This window comes from Anthonomus grandis, chromosome 5, assembly GCF_022605725.1.
Source record: "Anthonomus grandis grandis chromosome 5, icAntGran1.3, whole genome shotgun sequence".
Lineage (NCBI taxonomy): Eukaryota > Metazoa > Arthropoda > Insecta > Coleoptera > Curculionidae > Anthonomus > Anthonomus grandis.
In genome coordinates, this window is record NC_065550.1 from 37,601,445 (window position 1) to 37,619,695 (window position 18,251).

The 18,251-nt window shown below is 35.8% G+C and overlaps 2 protein-coding genes across 6 annotated transcripts in view; one reads left to right on the forward strand and one right to left on the reverse strand.

Annotated features, from left to right (window-relative positions):
- The window catches only part of LOC126736118 (uncharacterized), an 18,515-nt gene continuing 264 nt past the window's right edge, over positions 1 to 18,251 (reverse strand). The window contains exons 2-7 of the mRNA XM_050440341.1: positions 5,255 to 5,413; positions 997 to 1,130; positions 793 to 937; positions 523 to 735; positions 318 to 467; positions 1 to 261 (exon numbers count right to left, since the gene is read on the reverse strand). Coding sequence (XP_050296298.1) covers positions 174 to 261; positions 318 to 467; positions 523 to 735; positions 793 to 937; positions 997 to 1,130; positions 5,255 to 5,412 — 888 coding nt within the window. The 5' untranslated portion in view covers position 5,413 and the 3' untranslated portion in view covers positions 1 to 173. The remainder of the gene's footprint in view (positions 262 to 317; positions 468 to 522; positions 736 to 792; positions 938 to 996; positions 1,131 to 5,254; positions 5,414 to 18,251) is intronic.
- The window catches only part of LOC126736108 (RING finger protein nhl-1-like), a 22,666-nt gene continuing 16,435 nt past the window's right edge, over positions 12,021 to 18,251 (forward strand). For 2 of the 5 annotated variants that reach the window (XM_050440324.1, XM_050440327.1), the window contains exon 1: positions 12,021 to 12,182. In XM_050440324.1, coding sequence (XP_050296281.1) covers positions 12,151 to 12,182 — 32 coding nt within the window. In that variant the 5' untranslated portion in view covers positions 12,021 to 12,150. The remainder of the gene's footprint in view (positions 12,183 to 18,251) is intronic. The other 3 variants (XM_050440326.1, XM_050440329.1, XM_050440328.1) reach the window with 3 other exon arrangements.

Below are 18,251 nucleotides of genomic sequence, written 5' to 3' on the forward strand. Positions count from 1 at the left end.
TAATAATAAATAATTTATTTACAAATGTTGAGCAAGTCATTTCTCGTACCATACCATATACTATTAGCTAACAGGTGATTTCATATTTTACTCCTAAAACCCACTGACTTAGTATATAAATCACATCACGTTTTTTTGGTATCACTATTTCACTTCTCCACACTAATACTATATTACATGTTATGCATGGCCGGGTTATAAATCACTTTTGACTCCTCCACCTCCTCTTCTGCACCAATTTCATTATCCTCGAACGTTTCACTATTAAAAAACAAACAATATAATCACATAACCTCAAATCCTCTGCTAACTATTACCTATACTTGCTATGCTTCGAAGTAAACAGTGACTTAGGGCAGTCCTTCATGTAGGGCCAACATTCGGCAGGGCCCCCGTCCACCCCTTTGCCCGCCCTTTCGGCCTCCACGTACTCCTCCATAAGATGGGCATAAGGAGATTTACTTGCACTAAAAACCGCTACTTGAAAAAATTGCTTTTCTTTAAACATCTCGGGGAGTTTACCTTAGAAATAGTTTGAGCATTTCGCCAATGAGTCCGAAACCCTGCATACTGTGGGCGTGGACCTCGCAGATGGCCCTCAACAGGCAGGCTTTGCCCTCCAGACCGAAGTTCTCTAAAAAGTCCTCGAGGGCCAAGTAAATTAGGGCGCGTTCGCCCCCGTGCACGTGCCCCTCCGATTTCGGTGGGCGGATGTCCTCGTCAGAAACCACCGATCTGTTTGGAAATTTAAATGGGGTCGTTCCTTTCTTCGTTAATAAGGGAGTTTTTTACCTTTTTCCTCTTCTTCGGTCCAGAAGTTTCCCTATATAATTGGCCAGTGCGCCACCGGCGGCCCTCCCCATTGATCTTGCCAATAAGGGCGGTAGGACCCCGTAAGGGTTCTCGTTGTCCGTTAAGCCCAAACTGTCGAACATAACTGGAAATAATTCACGTTAAAATGGGGGTGAACTTTTATTTTGGCGATTAGTGACTCACTTGTGAATGGTAAACTAACTGTTAAATTAGACCAGAATCCGTTGGGGGGGTACCGTACAAACGGCATGGATAGAGACGGGCCTACGGTCATTGTCGTACCGGGTGGTAGGGCTAACCTGCCGTCCTCTGTAATCCTAAAGAAATTTAATCAGTCTTATTACATTTTTTCAAATATAACCTCAATCAATGATGACATTGTGTGGCTATGTTTCTCTCTTTGTTACACCCGTTGCCTATAGCAACAGACTCGATATATTATATATAGTCCAGGAGCAAGGGGTCGAAAAGTAGCATTAAGAAATAAATCAATTATTTCAATTGCCTGGTATAAATAATACGATATATCCGACTACCGGGAAAATATCAGTAAAGCGAGTGGTCAATTAATTTATTATAGGAAAATAAACTAAGCAATAACAGTTTTTTTCCCCAAAAGAATTTCTTGATTTTTTTCACGTTTGCACATGGACTACAAAAAAAGGATTTGATGATGTGCTCTTTGTCACACTCATTGCTAATGGCTGCTATTGGCATTGCTACTGACTCTTTAATGACGTTTGTAGTCCAGGTACGTATGACCGAAAAATGAATTAAAATATAAGGAAATCGTTGTCTGCATGTAAGAAATAAAAAATGGCTCTGGACGTAATGAGAAATAAGTTTGAATGGCCTAAAATAAATCAGAGCTGACTAAAAACAAGTCTCTAAACACGTTAATTGAACTTAAAAAAATATAATTTTTCGTACATAGACTATAAAACGCGAGAACAGAGATAGGCGGCAACCTGGGATTTAATGTTTCTTTTCTTTATCACACTCGTTGCCAAATAGCAACTTACTGTTCTAATTTTAGTGGGCAATAGTCCGGGTGCATAGGAAACAAAAATAATCAAAAATCAACTAACTGCCTGGAAGAAATTTGAAAAATACCTTAAAAAACTGGGAAAAACCTAATTCCTTGAAAATGAATAATCATTCATTTAACATGTGCACACGGACTATAAAAACAACGGTAGAACACTTAACACTTAATCTATTAAAATGATTTATTAATATAATCAAAATTCATTTATTAAATTGTAATAAATTAATTCACTAAAATTTAAAAAAAATCAAATTTTTCTTAAATGCACACATGGACTATAACCAATTCAACTACAAGGACACTTGACAGCCGTGCATTTAATCGTGTTCTCCTTGTCAGGCACTTGTTGCCTATAGCAACTGACTCTGTTTGATGACGCCTTAGTCCGGGTGCGTATGACCGAAAAGTGAAACTGGCCTTAAATGTTAAGAAAACGTTGAATGCTTATTAAAGATAAAAAAAAAATACTCCGGGTAATATCGAAAATAAGTTGGAATGGCCTCTAATAAGTTAGACTCGGTTTCAAGTGTGAATTAAAAAAAAAACAAATTTTCCTTAAATGCACACATGGACTATAAAAGAGAATCACAAGGACACTTGACAGTTGTGCAACTAAAATGCGGTGAAAAAAAAATCGTTTTTCTAACATGGACTCACGGACTACAAAAACATGACTGCAAAGACACTTATAGCAACCCCGTGGTTAAACATGTTTTCTTTGTCACACCCGTTGCCAATGACAACTGTCTCTGTTTAATGTTGCTTTAGTCCAAGTACGTATGACCGAAAAGTGAAACAGGCATTAAATGTTGAGAAATTATTGAATGCCTGTGAAAAATAAAAAATTAATCTGGACGTAATGGAAAATAATAAGTTAAAATGGCTTAAATCAGAACTAGCTTCAACTGCCTAGAAAACCGGCTAATAGTCCGAGCGTATAAAAAACAAAGTGATTTTTCTTTTTAACCAAGTGCCTGGAAGAGATAAATGAATATTTTAAGTAACTGAGAAAATAAAAAAAAATTAAAATTCCATAAAAAAGATTTTTTTTTCTAGCATGTACACACGGACTACAAAAAACAACAACAACAACAATTCATGGCAACCCTACTTTTTTTTTTCTTTATCGCACTCGTTGCCAAATAGCAACTTACTGTTATAATTTTAGTGGGCAATAGTCCGGGTGCATAAGAATCAAAACTAATCAAAAAGCAACTAACTGCCTGGAAGAAATTTGAAAAATACCTTAAAAAACTGGGGGAAACCTAATTCCTTGAAGAAGAAAAATCATTCATTTAACATGTGCACACGGACTATAAAAACAACGGTAAGGACACTTAGCAACTATGTATTTAATCATGTTCTCTTTGTCATACCCGTTGTCAATGACAACTGTTTCTGTTTAATGCTGCTTTAGTCCAGGTACGTATGACCGAAAAGTGAAACAGGCATTAAATGTTGAGAAATTATTGAATGCCTGTGAAAAATAAAAAATTAATCTGGACGCAATGGAAAATAATAAGTTAAAATGGCTTAAATCAGAACTAGCTTCAACTGCCTAGAAAACTGGCTAATAGTCCGGGCGTATAAAAAACAAAGTGATTTTTCTTTTCAATCAACTGCCTGGAAGATATAAAAGAATATTTTAAGTAATTGGAAAGTCTAAAATTTCTTGAAGAAAAAAACAGTTTTCTAAGATGTACACACGGACTACAAAAACAGAACTGCAACCCCGTATTTAATCATGTTCTCCTTTTCACACCCATTGCCAATGACAACTGTCTTTGTATAATGTTGCTTTAGTCCATGTACGTATGATCAAAAAGTGAAACTGGTATTAAACATTAAGAAATGGTTGGGTGCCAATGCCTGTACGAAGTAAACAATGACTCTGCATGTTATAGAAAATAAGTTTGATCGGCCTGAAATAAATCAGAACTGACTGACAGAAAGCAATTCTCTAAACAAGTTAATTGAACTAAAAAAAATATAATTTTTTGTACATGGACTATAAAACGCGAGAACAGAGATAGGCGGCAACCTCGGATTTAATGTTTTTTTTCTTTATCGCACTCGTTGCCAAATAGCAACTTACTATTCTAATTTTAGTGGGCAATAGTCCGGGTGCATAAGAAACAAAAATAATCAAAAAGCAACTAACTGCCTGAAAGAAATTTGAAAAATACCTTAAAAAACTGGGGGAAACCTAATTCCTTGAAGAAGAAAAATCATTCATTTAACATGTGCACACGGACTATAAAAACAACGGTAAGGACACTTAGCAACCATGTATTTAATCATGTTCTCTTTGTCACACCCGTTGCCAGTGACAACAGTCTCTGTTTAATGTTGCTTTAGTCCATGTACGTATGATCGAAAAGTGAAACTGGTATTAAACATTAAGAAATCGTTGGGTGCCAATGCCTGTAAGAAGTAAATAATGACTCTAGACGTTATGGAAAATAAGTTTGAATGGCCTGAAATAAATCAAGTCTAGTTTCAATTGCCTGGAAAAATTTAATTTTTATTACATGGACACATGAACTATGAAACATAACTATAAAGATACACTGCCCGCATTTAATATTGTTTTCTTTGTCGCATCCTTTGTTAAAAGACTGCTGTCTCGGTTTTATCGAGCAACAGTCTGGGTGCATAAGAAATAAATTAAAGTTTCTATTTTTTTTTCGATCAAGTGCCTGGAAGAAAAAAAAAATACTTCAAGCAGTTGGGAAAAAAAAGCATAAAATTCCTTGAAGAAAAAAAACACTTTTCTGACATATACACTCGGACTACAAAAACACCATCGACACCTAGCAACCCTGCATTTAATCATGGTCTCTTTATCGCACCCATTGCCAATGACAACTGTCTCTGTTTAATGTTGCTTTAGTCCATGTACGTATGATCAAAAAGTGAAACTGGTATTAAACATTAAGAAATCGTTGGAAATAAATATAATACAATACAATAAGTTTCTATTTTTTTTTTCGATTAACTGCCTGGAAGAAAAATATTTTATATATTTAATAAATATATTTAAAAAAAATATTTTAAGCAGTTGGGAAAAATAAGAAAAAAAAGCATAAAATTCTTTGAAGAAAAAAAACCTTTTCTGACATATACACTCGGACTACAAAAACACCATCGCAACGACACCTAGCAACCCTGCATTTAATCATGGTTTCTTTGTCGCACCCGTTGACTATCGCAACTGACTGTTTAATGACACCTTAGTCCGGGCACGTATGTCCGAAAAGTGAAAGTGACATTAAACATTATGAAATCGTTTAATGCCAGTAAAAAATAAAAAAAATTACTCTGGACGCTATATACTACAACTGGACGTACGTGGAGTAGTAAATGTTAGGTTATGTGCAGTCAAATACTTACCACAGTATCCTTTTTTGTCTACTCTTCGGCTGTTGACCTTGTGGTAGACTGGTTCCCTTCGTATACGTGGGCGATATTAAAAATCCTAACAGAAACACCAGAATCAATGACCGATAAGTAGAAGGGGGCACCCCGGACTGCGGCTGCATTGAAACCATCCTAAAAATTATATAATTATTAGCATAATTCTATGTACCAAGAAACTTATTAAGTCAATCGGTCTTCACGCGTGGATGAGTTTTACTTGTACAATCGAAAGTGCAAAATATTCGTTTATGTTGTTGATTTTAGTCCGTACGTGACATTAGTAAATTTAGCATAATCAATTGCGTTCGCGCCCTTTTTGGGAAGTAACTTTTGCAATATGAAATTTGCGGGCGATTGTAATTCATTAGGTCGACACAAAATAAATCGTGTCAAAATAACGAATCGAATATTAATGGGGAAACCGGATTTTTTTTACTCGCGTACGCTCTTGAATGTTAATCGCCGCGTTTTTATCCGGGCCAACGGAATAATTCGGTAAAATGGCCACCACATTAAAAACAAAAAATACAACAAACCAGTGGGACCAAATAGAGAGAGAGAATTATTGTTCTTAATAGGCATATCTTGGATTGCAATTTTTTTGGTTCGTTCTGCTTTTAAGGAAACGAGTATTTTTTTAGTAGGCCACGTTTACCTACATACGACGAATTATGTAAATTCTCTTGGATGGGATTATTACACTAAGACAAAAAAAAAACATCTATAAAAGTATAAATATGTTTGCTATTCCATTCCTAATATCATGAAATTACTTATGCAAATCGTCCGATATAATTATTAGCGGCTCGTTATGTTTTTTCAGAGTGCCTATCATTTACTTGTCAAGTCGCTTTTTAACGCGTAAGAAATATGTGTATCCGCCTTTAGTAAAACTATTTTGCTTTATACGTCATAAGTCCTTGCAGCATGTAAGTCATCTTAAGAAAAGAGGGATGGTCCTGGTGATTACGTCATGGTTGTCAAATCCAATATGGCGGCACTAGTGAGTCATTGTGGCAAACAAAGATAGACTTTGTGTATTAAAACGAGATGATGTGACACAATAAAACAAACATCTTGAATAATTTAATTGAGTGAGTTCAACTGCCTGGAATAAATAAAAAATTACTTTAAGTTGGATTAAACAAAAAATTGCAGTTAATAATAGTGTGAGCGCATATGATGAGAGAATGAATGAACTCTGGAGGCTCAAAAGTTCAAAACTCAAAATGCTAGAAGAGGAAAATGTTTTTCAAAGCAGCCTAGGTATAAGGCCAAGTATATCAGATATACTATTGACCTACTATATCTATAATTCTCCGATTACGTTACTAGGCATAAAAATCAGGGAAATAGTGAAGTGACACACACTCGGCATTGACATTGCCGGCATTTCCATAACCAGTCTGGGCGCCCGTTCGGGTTCACTGGTTCAACAAACGACGGATCCAACATGCAACGAGCAGATCACCTCGATTTCGTTTTGTAATAGCGAGGCGATGCCTTAAACGGCTTAAATCGGCACTTTACCGCGTTTACTTTGGCTCATTTTCCATTTTTTGGCATATTCTTAAATTAATTTACGTGGATATAAAGGGCTTAAATTAATTGAAATCGTGTCGCAACAACTGTCTTACATCGGATTTTTATTTGTATTTTATCATGTAACGCCACCTGATGGAAGTTTTACGAATTAATGTTAATGTTATCGTTGAATGTCGTCATACGTCAAATATATTTACGCGACCTGTTAATGGCCGTGCCAACTTTAAATTATCCAAAATTATCACTGTCAACGAAGATCAATTGACATGTGTCATATTTTTATGATACGCCACCTAATGGGATTTTTACGAATTATTGATACAAACAAAGCGAATATATCTATCATACGTCAAATATGTTTACGCCCCCTGGTGGGAGTTGTATGTACAATTATGCATGGCAACTCTAAATCAACAAGCAAAGGGACAAACGTCAGTTTCAACAATGCAACAACTGATATGTTTTAGATTTTTATTGACATTTTTTCTTGGAATTAATAGAAACTATCGATCACGAACTTCTAAGTATAAAGTCCAGTGCAACGATATATTAGAATGGTGACCCGTCAAAACACCAGCATTCCACTTGCCAAACATCAAAAATGTCATCCACCTTCTATTTACATTGTTTGAGAAGTAAAATGCTGGTGTTTTGACGGGCGACCATTCTAATATATCGTTACACTGGACTGTTAATGCAAATGGCCACCATTACCAAAAATGACCGTTGCCTGATGGCGGCCATTTTTATTGTCTTTTGATGTTGGTCCCTCTGGACATTTTCAGTTTTGCCAACAAAAGATATATTAAATAAAGAAGGTAATAAAGTTGACGTTTGACATGTGATCTGTCATGAACTTATATAAAAAGTAGTGACTCGTACAGTGTCGTGAATTTTCTTCACTCATAAATAATGAAATCATAGTTTAAATATGAACAAAGGTACGAGATTCTTAAACAAGTACAAGAAAAAATATCAGAACTAATGCAACTATCTTAAATTCTTAACTAAATGTTACTTACTACTCGGTTTTTGTAAACATAACCTCCTAAAAACTTAAAACGTTTTTTTTTCCTACAATTGGCACCACTGAAGTTTGTCATAGTGACCAACGTCGAAAGGACACAATCGCGCAAAATGGCGGCCACCTAGTCATTTATTTTTCACTGAGTTAGTAGTCCAGGTATATTTATTATAAGTGTGTGCTATCGATACAAAAATGTGAAATGTCACTGTCAACAAGAAATCAACTGTCACGTGTCAAATATATTTACGCCGTCTGGTGGGATATTACGTATTTGTTGTCATGGAAATATTAAATTATCAATACACATAAACAATGTTTATTAAAGATAGTGATACGCTACCTGGTGAAATTTTAGGAATCAATCAGTGTTGCCAATTATGATATTTCATAATTCTCTAAATTTCACCAAATATTAGGTCAGTGAATAAGAGGTTACCTAGTAGTTTTTAGACCAATCAGAAGCTCGCATTGGTCCCCTGCAGTACGTCATCCTGTGAATTTCTGAGATGTTGTCTTTCTTTAATTGATTTAAAATTGCATAAGAGCGATAAGGACGACACCTATACAAATAGATTTCCACTACCGACATTTCTGCTAAGATTCTACAACAGTAATTGGATTTTGAATTAGCCAATTAGAACAAAGTTTGTTTTGAACAAACAAATAAATATAAATAACCAATTGACACAAAACATATATTTATATGTATATGACTATATGTTATATAGACAGACATCATAGGTATATACCTTTTTTGATAATTGATCGTTCTATCTTTGTTCAGAAGGAAAAAGGGGCAAAGATATTAATACATAACGCATTTCCTAAATAAAATCAAATATACTCTCTTCAAATTTTCCAATTTTGGTGAAAAATACACTGAGTTGGCAGCACTGGACTTAAGGGTCGTGGCCATCTTATATTATCGGTACGGAAAAGTGAAATGTCACTGTCAACGTCCAATCGACTGTCTTAACCTTAAATTATCAACACGAACAGAATTGAAATGTTAAGAAAGAGCAAAAGAGACTGTATACAGGTAAATTTGAGACCTAACGAGTACTATACTCCTTAGAGGAAAACTTTCCAGAACATGGACAATATCCTCCTACAAAGTCATATTTGTCAAGTACCTTCGTTAATTTTTAAATTATGATTTTTATAAAATATAATGAGTAAAGACAGTGCACGAATCACGACTTTTTATACTCAAGTTCATGACAGATCACATGTCAAACGTCAACTTTATTACCTTCTTTATTTAATATATCTTTTGTTGGCAACACTGAAAACGTTCAGAGTGACCAACATCAAAAGGACACAGTCACTATAAAAATGGCGGCGACAAGTCAGTGACACCAACTTAGAGACACATCTAAAGTTAACCTTCAAATTTTTATTAAAAGACTAATGGCCATATGCACCATGTAATGTAATGTACATGTAAAATCAGTGGCTTAAGCCTAAAGCGGAGCATAAAGACAACGGTGCATATGGCCATAAAACCTTTCATTCTTGGTGAAAAATACACTGGACTTTATCGGTTCAGAAAAGTAAAATGTCACTGTCAACGTATTGACATGTATGACAACAACAGTAACTGACATGTATCAGATTTTTATTTGTCACCTGTTGGAAATTTTACGAATTATTGATACAAACCAGTGACATGTCAATGTCAACGAAAAAGCACGTCAAATATTACATATTACCCTAGCAACAATAAATTAACAGCCATGACTACTTTAAATCATCAATACAAAAAAGTAAATACTGTCAACGAAGTATCAGTCAACTGTCTGTCATACTTCAAATATGTTTGCGCCACCTAGTGGGGGTCGCACGTATTTATTGCCATGGCATTCTTAAATTATCGATATAAACTAAATTGAAATGTCGATGTCAACCATGAAGGAAATACGTCCTCGTCAAATTACGCTAATGAGGGTTGCACTTATGTATTACATAATTGCCATAGCAACAATAATGAATTTTATAAATAAGTACAAAACAGTGAAATGTCACAAATGTCTCAACGAAGCGTCTGTCATACTTCAAATATGTTTACGCCGCCTGGTGGGGGTTGTATGTATTATATTATTGCCATGGCAACCTTAAATTATTAATGCAAACAAATATGAAATGTCACTGTCAACGAAGAACAATAATTGACATGTATCAGATGTTTATTTGCCACCTGTTGGAAATTTTACGAATTATTGATACAAACCAGTGAAATGTCAATGTCAACCAAGAAGCGCGTCAAATATTACATATTACCATAGCAACAATAAATTAACAGCCGTGACTACTTTAAATCATTAATACAAAAAAGTAAAATGTTACTGTCAACGAAGTATCAGTCAACTGTCTGTCATACTTCAAATATGTTTGCGCCACCTGGTGGGGGTCGCACGTATTTATTGCCATGGCATTCTTAAATTATCGATATAAATAAAATTGAAATGTCAATGTCAATTATGAAGGAAATACGTCCTCGTCAAATTATGCTAATGGGGGTTGCACTTATTACATAATTGCCATAGCAACAATAATAAATTAATGAATTTTATGAATCAATACAAAACAGTGAAATGTCACTGTTAACAAAGCATCTGTCATACTTCAAATATGTTTGCGCCACCTGGTGGGGGTCGCACGTATTTATTGCCATGGCATTCCTAAATTATCGATATAAATAAAATTGAAATGTCAATGTCAACCATGAAGGAAATACGTCCACGTCAAATTACGCTAATGGGGGTTGCACTTATTACATAATTGCCATAGCAACAATAATGAATTTTATAAATAAGTACAAAACAGTGAAATGTCACAAATGTCTCGACGAACCGTCTGTCATACTTCAAATATGTTTACGCCACCTGGTGGGGGTTGTATGTATTATATTATTGCCATGGCAACCTTAAATTATCAATGCAAACAAATATGAAATGTCACTGTCAACGAAGAACCAATTGACATATTATGTGTGTCACTATTTGTGAATTGAATCCGGCTGTGTTAATGATCATATAATATATTTATGTATTTATTTGTATATCTGTACTTATATTTTTATTTGTTTAATTTATTCACTACACTATAGCAATTTTTTATTTGATTTGATTATTTCAAACTACACGCCACCTGACAGTAGTTTCTCGTACTTAAATTGACAATACAATAAACGAAACGTCAACGGATTCGGTGACGTCATCAAGGGCATGCGTAATAAAACACGTGTAGGTACATTGTATAAATTATTTTTTTTTTTTTGTCGATTAATGAATGCATGAATGTAAACGAAGGTCGTCGCGACACTTGTTGTACATACGTACGTTCAAGTGTGTTTTTGGGTCTTACAAAGCGGAGATGCACCGCTCTTGACCCGAATTACCGAAAAAACCGATTTTATGACGGTTCGCGGTGCAAATTTTAGGCAGTTGATACCCCGGCGGGCATCGGGTGAAAGAAAATACGAGCCAGTGTGCCAATAAAAATAATATTAATAATAAATCAACCGAAATTCTTAAGAGGTTCTTTTAATGGCCGGTACAGTTATTCTGATGAAATGGAAACTTGCTACATGTATATTTTATTCAAAAAAAAAAATATATATATGTATATTTAAAGAATTGATTCGGAATTTGGGTCAAGACTGTGAATAACCCATACGTACATCTTGACGGGTTAAAAAAAATAACACAAGTGATTAGGCTCCTTTTTTGCAAATCAAACTGAACTGTTAGAGGTCAGAGATCAATGTTAAATTTTAACGAGAGAAAGAATATATTTTGAACGGTTCTTTTTACCGGTAATAACTGTGTTGTCCAAACAAAAATGTCACTCTATTAATATTCGATCAAGGCATCCATGTCAAACTCATATTACAACAACTTAATCATTCAACCAAAATTCTTTTGAAATAACCTATATTTGAGCGTTAAAAACATGTTAAAATTTATTTATCGATTAATTACATTCAATTTCAAACAATAAGTCGCTTAAACTAATTTTTACTTGGTATCAGATTAATGTTTCTTTATCTTTAGACAAACTATTTTTATATATTATTGATTGATAAAATACTTGACAAACATTGATTCAGCATTTTAAAACTGTACAGTCACATCTTACTACATCAGATTAATAACTGTAAGTCGTAGTGGCTGTATTATCCTAACCAGACAGTTGAAGGTACTGTATAAAGAATTTCACGGTGAAGTCTCCAATATTGAAATTAAATATATTAATGTTCAAATTGTAACTGTTTATAGAGTACCTGATCACATGCATGTTGGAATTCATTCATAAAAATTGCATTAGGTATGTACTTATGTCATTTTTAATTATGATATATATTTTACGTGATGTAAGTGATGAAAGCAAGCCGGTGGTATAGTTAGTTCGATTTCGAAAAAAATCAATTTTTAGTGAAAAAATTCGATACGGGGGGGTATACCCGAAAAATGAAAAATTTCAAACTTTGGAGGTCGATAATTCGGCTTCTATGGGTCCTATTGGGAAAATTTCAACGGTTTTGTCTTAGTTTCGTCATTCTGAATCCAACGAGACCATCCGCATGGTCGTAGCTCTTCTAATAGCCGAGATATGGCATTTTTGATGCCCATTTTTGGCCTCAAAAACGGACGTCGAAAACGACTATTTCAGGATTTTCAAAGTGCTCTCATTCTCTTAGTTCTGCTCGGATCCTGTTATAACCCGGTGTTTTCGTAATCTAGGTGACCCAAATAAGACGCTGGTATACTTAGTTTGATTTCGAAAAAAATCAATTTTTGGTGAAAAAATTCGATACGGGGGGGTATACCCGAAAAACGAAAAATTCCAAACTTTGAAGGTCGATATCTCGGCTTCTATGGGAGCTATCGGGAAAATTCTAACGGTTTTGTCTTAGTTTCGTCGTTTTGAATCCAACGAGATCATCCGCAAGGTCGTAGCTCTTCTAATAGCTGAGATATGGCATTTTTGATGCCCATTTTTGGCCTCAAAAACGGACGTCGAAAACGACTTTTTCAGGATTTTCAAAGTGCTCTCATTCCTTTAGTTCTGCTCGGATCCTGTTATAACCCGGTGTTTTCGTAATCTAGGTGACCCAAATAAGACGCTGGTATACTTAGTTTGATTTCGAAAAAAATCAATTTTTGGTGAAAAAATTCGATACGGGGGGGTATACCCGAAAAATAAAAAATCCCAAACTTTGGAGGTCGATATCTTGGCTTCTATGGGGACTATCTAGAAAATTCCAACGGTTTTGTCTTAGTTTCGTCATTCTGAATCCAACGAGACCAATCGCAAGGTCGTAGCTCTTCTAATAGCTGAGATATGGCATTTTTGATGCCCATTTTTGGCCTCAAAAACGGACGTCGAAAACGACTTTTTCAGGATTTTCAAAGTGCTCTCATTCCCTTAGTTCTGCTCGGATCCTGTTATAACCCGGTGTTTTCCTAATCTAGGTGACCCAAATAAGACGCTGGTATACTTAATTTGATTTCGAAAAAAATCAATTTTTGGTGAAAAAATTCGATACGGGGGGGTATACCCGAAAAACGAAAAATTCCAAACTTTGAAGGTCGATATCTCGGCTTCTATGGGAGCTATCGGGAAAATTCTAACGGTTTTGTCTTAGTTTCGTCGTTTTGAATCCAACGAGATCATCCGCAAGGTCGTAGCTCTTCTAATAGCTGAGATATGGCATTTTTGATGCCCATTTTTGGCCTCAAAAACGGACGTCGAAAACGACTTTTTCAGGATTTTCAAAGTGCTCTCATTCCTTTAGTTCTGCTCGGATCCTGTTATAACCCGGTGTTTTCGTAATCTAGGTGACCCAAATAAGACGCTGGTATACTTAGTTTGATTTCGAAAAAAATCAATTTTTGGTGAAAAAATTCGATACGGGGGGGTATACCCGAAAAATAAAAAATCCCAAACTTTGGAGGTCGATATCTTGGCTTCTATGGGGACTATCTAGAAAATTCCAACGGTTTTGTCTTAGTTTCGTCATTCTGAATCCAACGAGACCAATCGCAAGGTCGTAGCTCTTCTAATAGCTGAGATATGGCATTTTTGATGCCCATTTTTGGCCTCAAAAACGGACGTCGAAAACGACTTTTTCAGGATTTTCAAAGTGCTCTCATTCCTTTAGTTCTGCTCGGATCCTGTTATAACCCGGTGTTTTCGTAATCTAGGTGACCCAAATAAGACGCTGGTATACTTAGTTTGATTTCGAAAAAAATCAATTTTTGGTGAAAAAATTCGATACGGGGGGGGGTATACCCGAAAAATTAAAAATTCCAAACTTTGAAGGTCGATATCTCGGCTTCTATGGGGACTATCGGGAAAATTCCAACGGTTTTGTCTTAGTTTCGTCGTTTTGAATCCAACGAGATCATCCGCAAGGTCGTAGCTCTTCTAATAGCTGAGATATGGCATTTTTGATGCCCATTTTTGGCCTCAAAAACGGACGTCGAAAACGACTTTTTCAGGATTTTCAAAGTGCTCTCATTCCCTTAGTTCTGCTCGGATCCTGTTATAACCCGGTGTTTTCGTAATCTAGGTGACCCAAATAAGACGCTGGTATACTTAGTTTGATTTCGAAAAAAATCAATTTTTGGTGAAAAAATTCGATACGGGGGGGTATACCCGAAAAACGAAAAATTCCAAACTTTGAAGGTCGATATCTCGGCTTCTATGGGAGCTATCGGGAAAATTCTAACGGTTTTGTCTTAGTTTCGTCGTTTTGAATCCAACGAGATCATCCGCAAGGTCGTAGCTCTTCTAATAGCTGAGATATGGCATTTTTGATGCCCATTTTTGGCCTCAAAAACGGACGTCGAAAACGACTTTTTCAGGATTTTCAAAGTGCTCTCATTCCCTTAGTTCTGCTCGGATCCTGTTATAACCCGGTGTTTTCCTAATCTAGGTGACCCAAATAAGACGCTGGTATACTTAATTTGATTTCGAAAAAAATCAATTTTTGGTGAAAAAATTCGATACGGGGGGGTATACCCGAAAAATAAAAAATCCCAAACTTTGGAGGTCGATATCTCGGCTTCTATGGACTCTATCTGGAAAATTCCAACGGTTTTGTCTTAGTTTCGTCATTCTGAATCCAACGAGACCATCCGCAAGGTCATAGCTCTTCTAATAGCTGAGATATGGCATTTTTGATGCCCATTTTTGGCCTCAAAAACGGACGTCGAAAACGACTTTTTCAGGATTTTCAAAGTGCTCTCATTCCCTTAGTTCTGCTCGGATCCTGTTATAACCCGGTGTTTTCGTAATCTAGGTGACCCAAATAAGACGCTGGTATACTTAATTTGATTTCGAAAAAAATCAATTTTTGGTGAAAAAATTCGATACGGGGGGGTATACCCGAAAAATTAAAAATCCCAAACTTTGGAGGTCGATATCTCGGCTTCTATGGACTCTATCTGGAAAATTCCAACGGTTTTGTCTTAGTTTCGTCATTCTGAATCCAACGAGACCATCCGCAAGGTCATAGCTCTTCTAATAGCTGAGATATGGCATTTTTGATGCCCATTTTTGGCCTCAAAAACGGACGTCGAAAACGACTTTTTCAGGATTTTCAAAGTGCTCTCATTCCCTTAGTTCTGCTCGGATCCTGTTATAACCCGGTGTTTTCGTAATCTAGGTGACCCAAATAAGACGCTGGTATACTTAATTTGATTTCGAAAAAAATCAATTTTTGGTGAAAAAATTCGATACGGGGGGGTATACCCGAAAAATTAAAAATCCCAAACTTTGGAGGTCGATATCTCGGCTTCTATGGACTCTATCTGGAAAATTCCAACGGTTTTGTCTTAGTTTCGTCATTCTGAATCCAACGAGACCATCCGCAAGGTCATAGCTCTTCTAATAGCTGAGATATGGCATTTTTGATGCCCATTTTTGGCCTCAAAAACGGACGTCGAAAACGACTTTTTCAGGATTTTCAAAGTGCTCTCATTCCCTTAGTTCTGCTCGGATCCTGTTATAACCCGGTGTTTTCGTAATCTAGGTGACCCAAATAAGACGCTGGTATACTTAATTTGATTTCGAAAAAAATCAATTTTTGGTGAAAAAATTCGATACGGGGGGGTATACCCGAAAAATTAAAAATCCCAAACTTTGGAGGTCGATATCTCGGCTTCTATGGACTCTATCTGGAAAATTCCAACGGTTTTGTCTTAGTTTCGTCATTCTGAATCCAACGAGACCATCCGCAAGGTCATAGCTCTTCTAATAGCTGAGATATGGCATTTTTGATGCCCATTTTTGGCCTCAAAAATGGACGTCGAAAACGACTTTTTCAGGATTTTCAAAGTGCTCTCATTCCCTTAGTTCTGCTCGGATCCTGTTATAACCCGGTGTTTTCGTAATCTAGGTGACCCAAATAAGACGCTGGTATACTTAGTTTGATTTCGAAAAAAATCAATTTTTGGTGAAAAAATTCGATACGGGGGGGGGTATACCCGAAAAATTAAAAATTCCAAACTTTGAAGGTCGATATCTCGGCTTCTATGGGGACTATCGGGAAAATTCCAACGGTTTTGTCTTAGTTTCGTCGTTTTGAATCCAACGAGACCATCCGCAAGGTCGTAGCTCTTCTAATAGCTGAGATATGGCATTTTTGATGCCCATTTTTGGCCTCAAAAATGGACGTCGAAAACGACTTTTTCAGGATTTTCAAAGTGCTCTCATTCCCTTAGTTCTGCTCGGATCCTGTTATAACCCGGTGTTTTCGTAATCTAGGTGACCCAAATAAGACGCTGGTATACTTAGTTTGATTTCGAAAAAAATCAATTTTTGGTGAAAAAATTCGATACGGGGGGGGGTATACCCGAAAAATTAAAAATTCCAAACTTTGAAGGTCGATATCTCGGCTTCTATGGGGACTATCGGGAAAATTCCAACGGTTTTGTCTTAGTTTCGTCGTTTTGAATCCAACGAGACCATCCGCAAGGTCGTAGCTCTTCTAATAGCTGAGATATGGCATTTTTGATGCCCATTTTTGGCCTCAAAAATGGACGTCGAAAACGACTTTTTCAGGATTTTCAAAGTGCTCTCATTCCCTTAGTTCTGCTCGGATCCTGTTATAACCCGGTGTTTTCGTAATCTAGGTGACCCAAATAAGACGCTGATATACTTAGTTTGATTTCGAAAAAAATCAATTTTTGGTGAAAAAATTCGATAGGGGGGGGTATACCCGAAAAATAAAAAATCCCAAACTTTGGAGGTCGATATCTCGGCTTCTATGGGGACTATCGGGAAAATTCCAACGGTCTTGTCTTAGTTTCGTCTTTCTGAATCCAACGAGACCATCCGCAAGGTCGTAGCTCTTTTAATAGCTGAGATATGGCATTTTTGATGCCCATTTTTGGCCTCAAAAACGGACGTCAAAAACGACTTTTTCAGGATTTTCAAAATGCTCTCATTCCTTTAGTTCTGCTCGGATCCTGTTATAACCCGGTGTTTTCGTAATCTAGGTGACCCAAATAAGACGCTGGTATACTTGGTTTGATTTCGAAAAAAAATCAATTTTTGGTGAAAAAATTCGATACTCGAAAAATGAAAAATCCCAAACTTTGGAGGTCGATATCTCGGCTTCTATAGATACTATCGTGAAAATTCCAACGGTTTTGTCTTAGTTTTGTCATTCTGAATCCAACGAGACCATTTGCAACCCCGTAACTCTTATATTAGTTGAGATATCGCATTTAATTTTTTTCTTTGTACGTCGCAAAATTCCACAACTAAAAAAAAAATCTGCATCGATAGTAAAGTTATTTAAAAAAAAAACTCATTGCATTAAACGTATTTTATAAACGTCTTTAAAAACGTTTAACAATTGTATATTATCAACATAAATAAAACATAAACATAATATTAAATTCCTCAACGTACATTGGACATTTTATCCGATATTTATAGTTGCAATTCAACATCTGGTGCAAACCAAAAATAAGCGTTTATTTAACCATCACGTGTTGCTTGGGCTGTCGTGTACGCTATTGAATTGTCCAACTTTTAGGCGAGAAAAATGTTTTTGAGAAATAATACAAAAAAAAAACTGAATAATTCATACTAAACCTCAAAAAATGTTTAAATAATTTACCTCAATGACGTATTGCACCAAATGTTGGAAATGTCCACCATCCATTTCTCTACACCTTCTCAAATTAATATTTAAAAAAAAAAGTATTACACCCCGTATCTTGAAAACTATGCAAGGATGATTCCTCCCATTGAAATATCTCCGTCTATTTTTCGAACACCTTGTATATTCAAGTACGTAGTGTAACATTATATTTACCATTACTTATAATTAGTTTTTTTTTAATTTAATTATGCACGGATTGTAACCCATAGTGCACT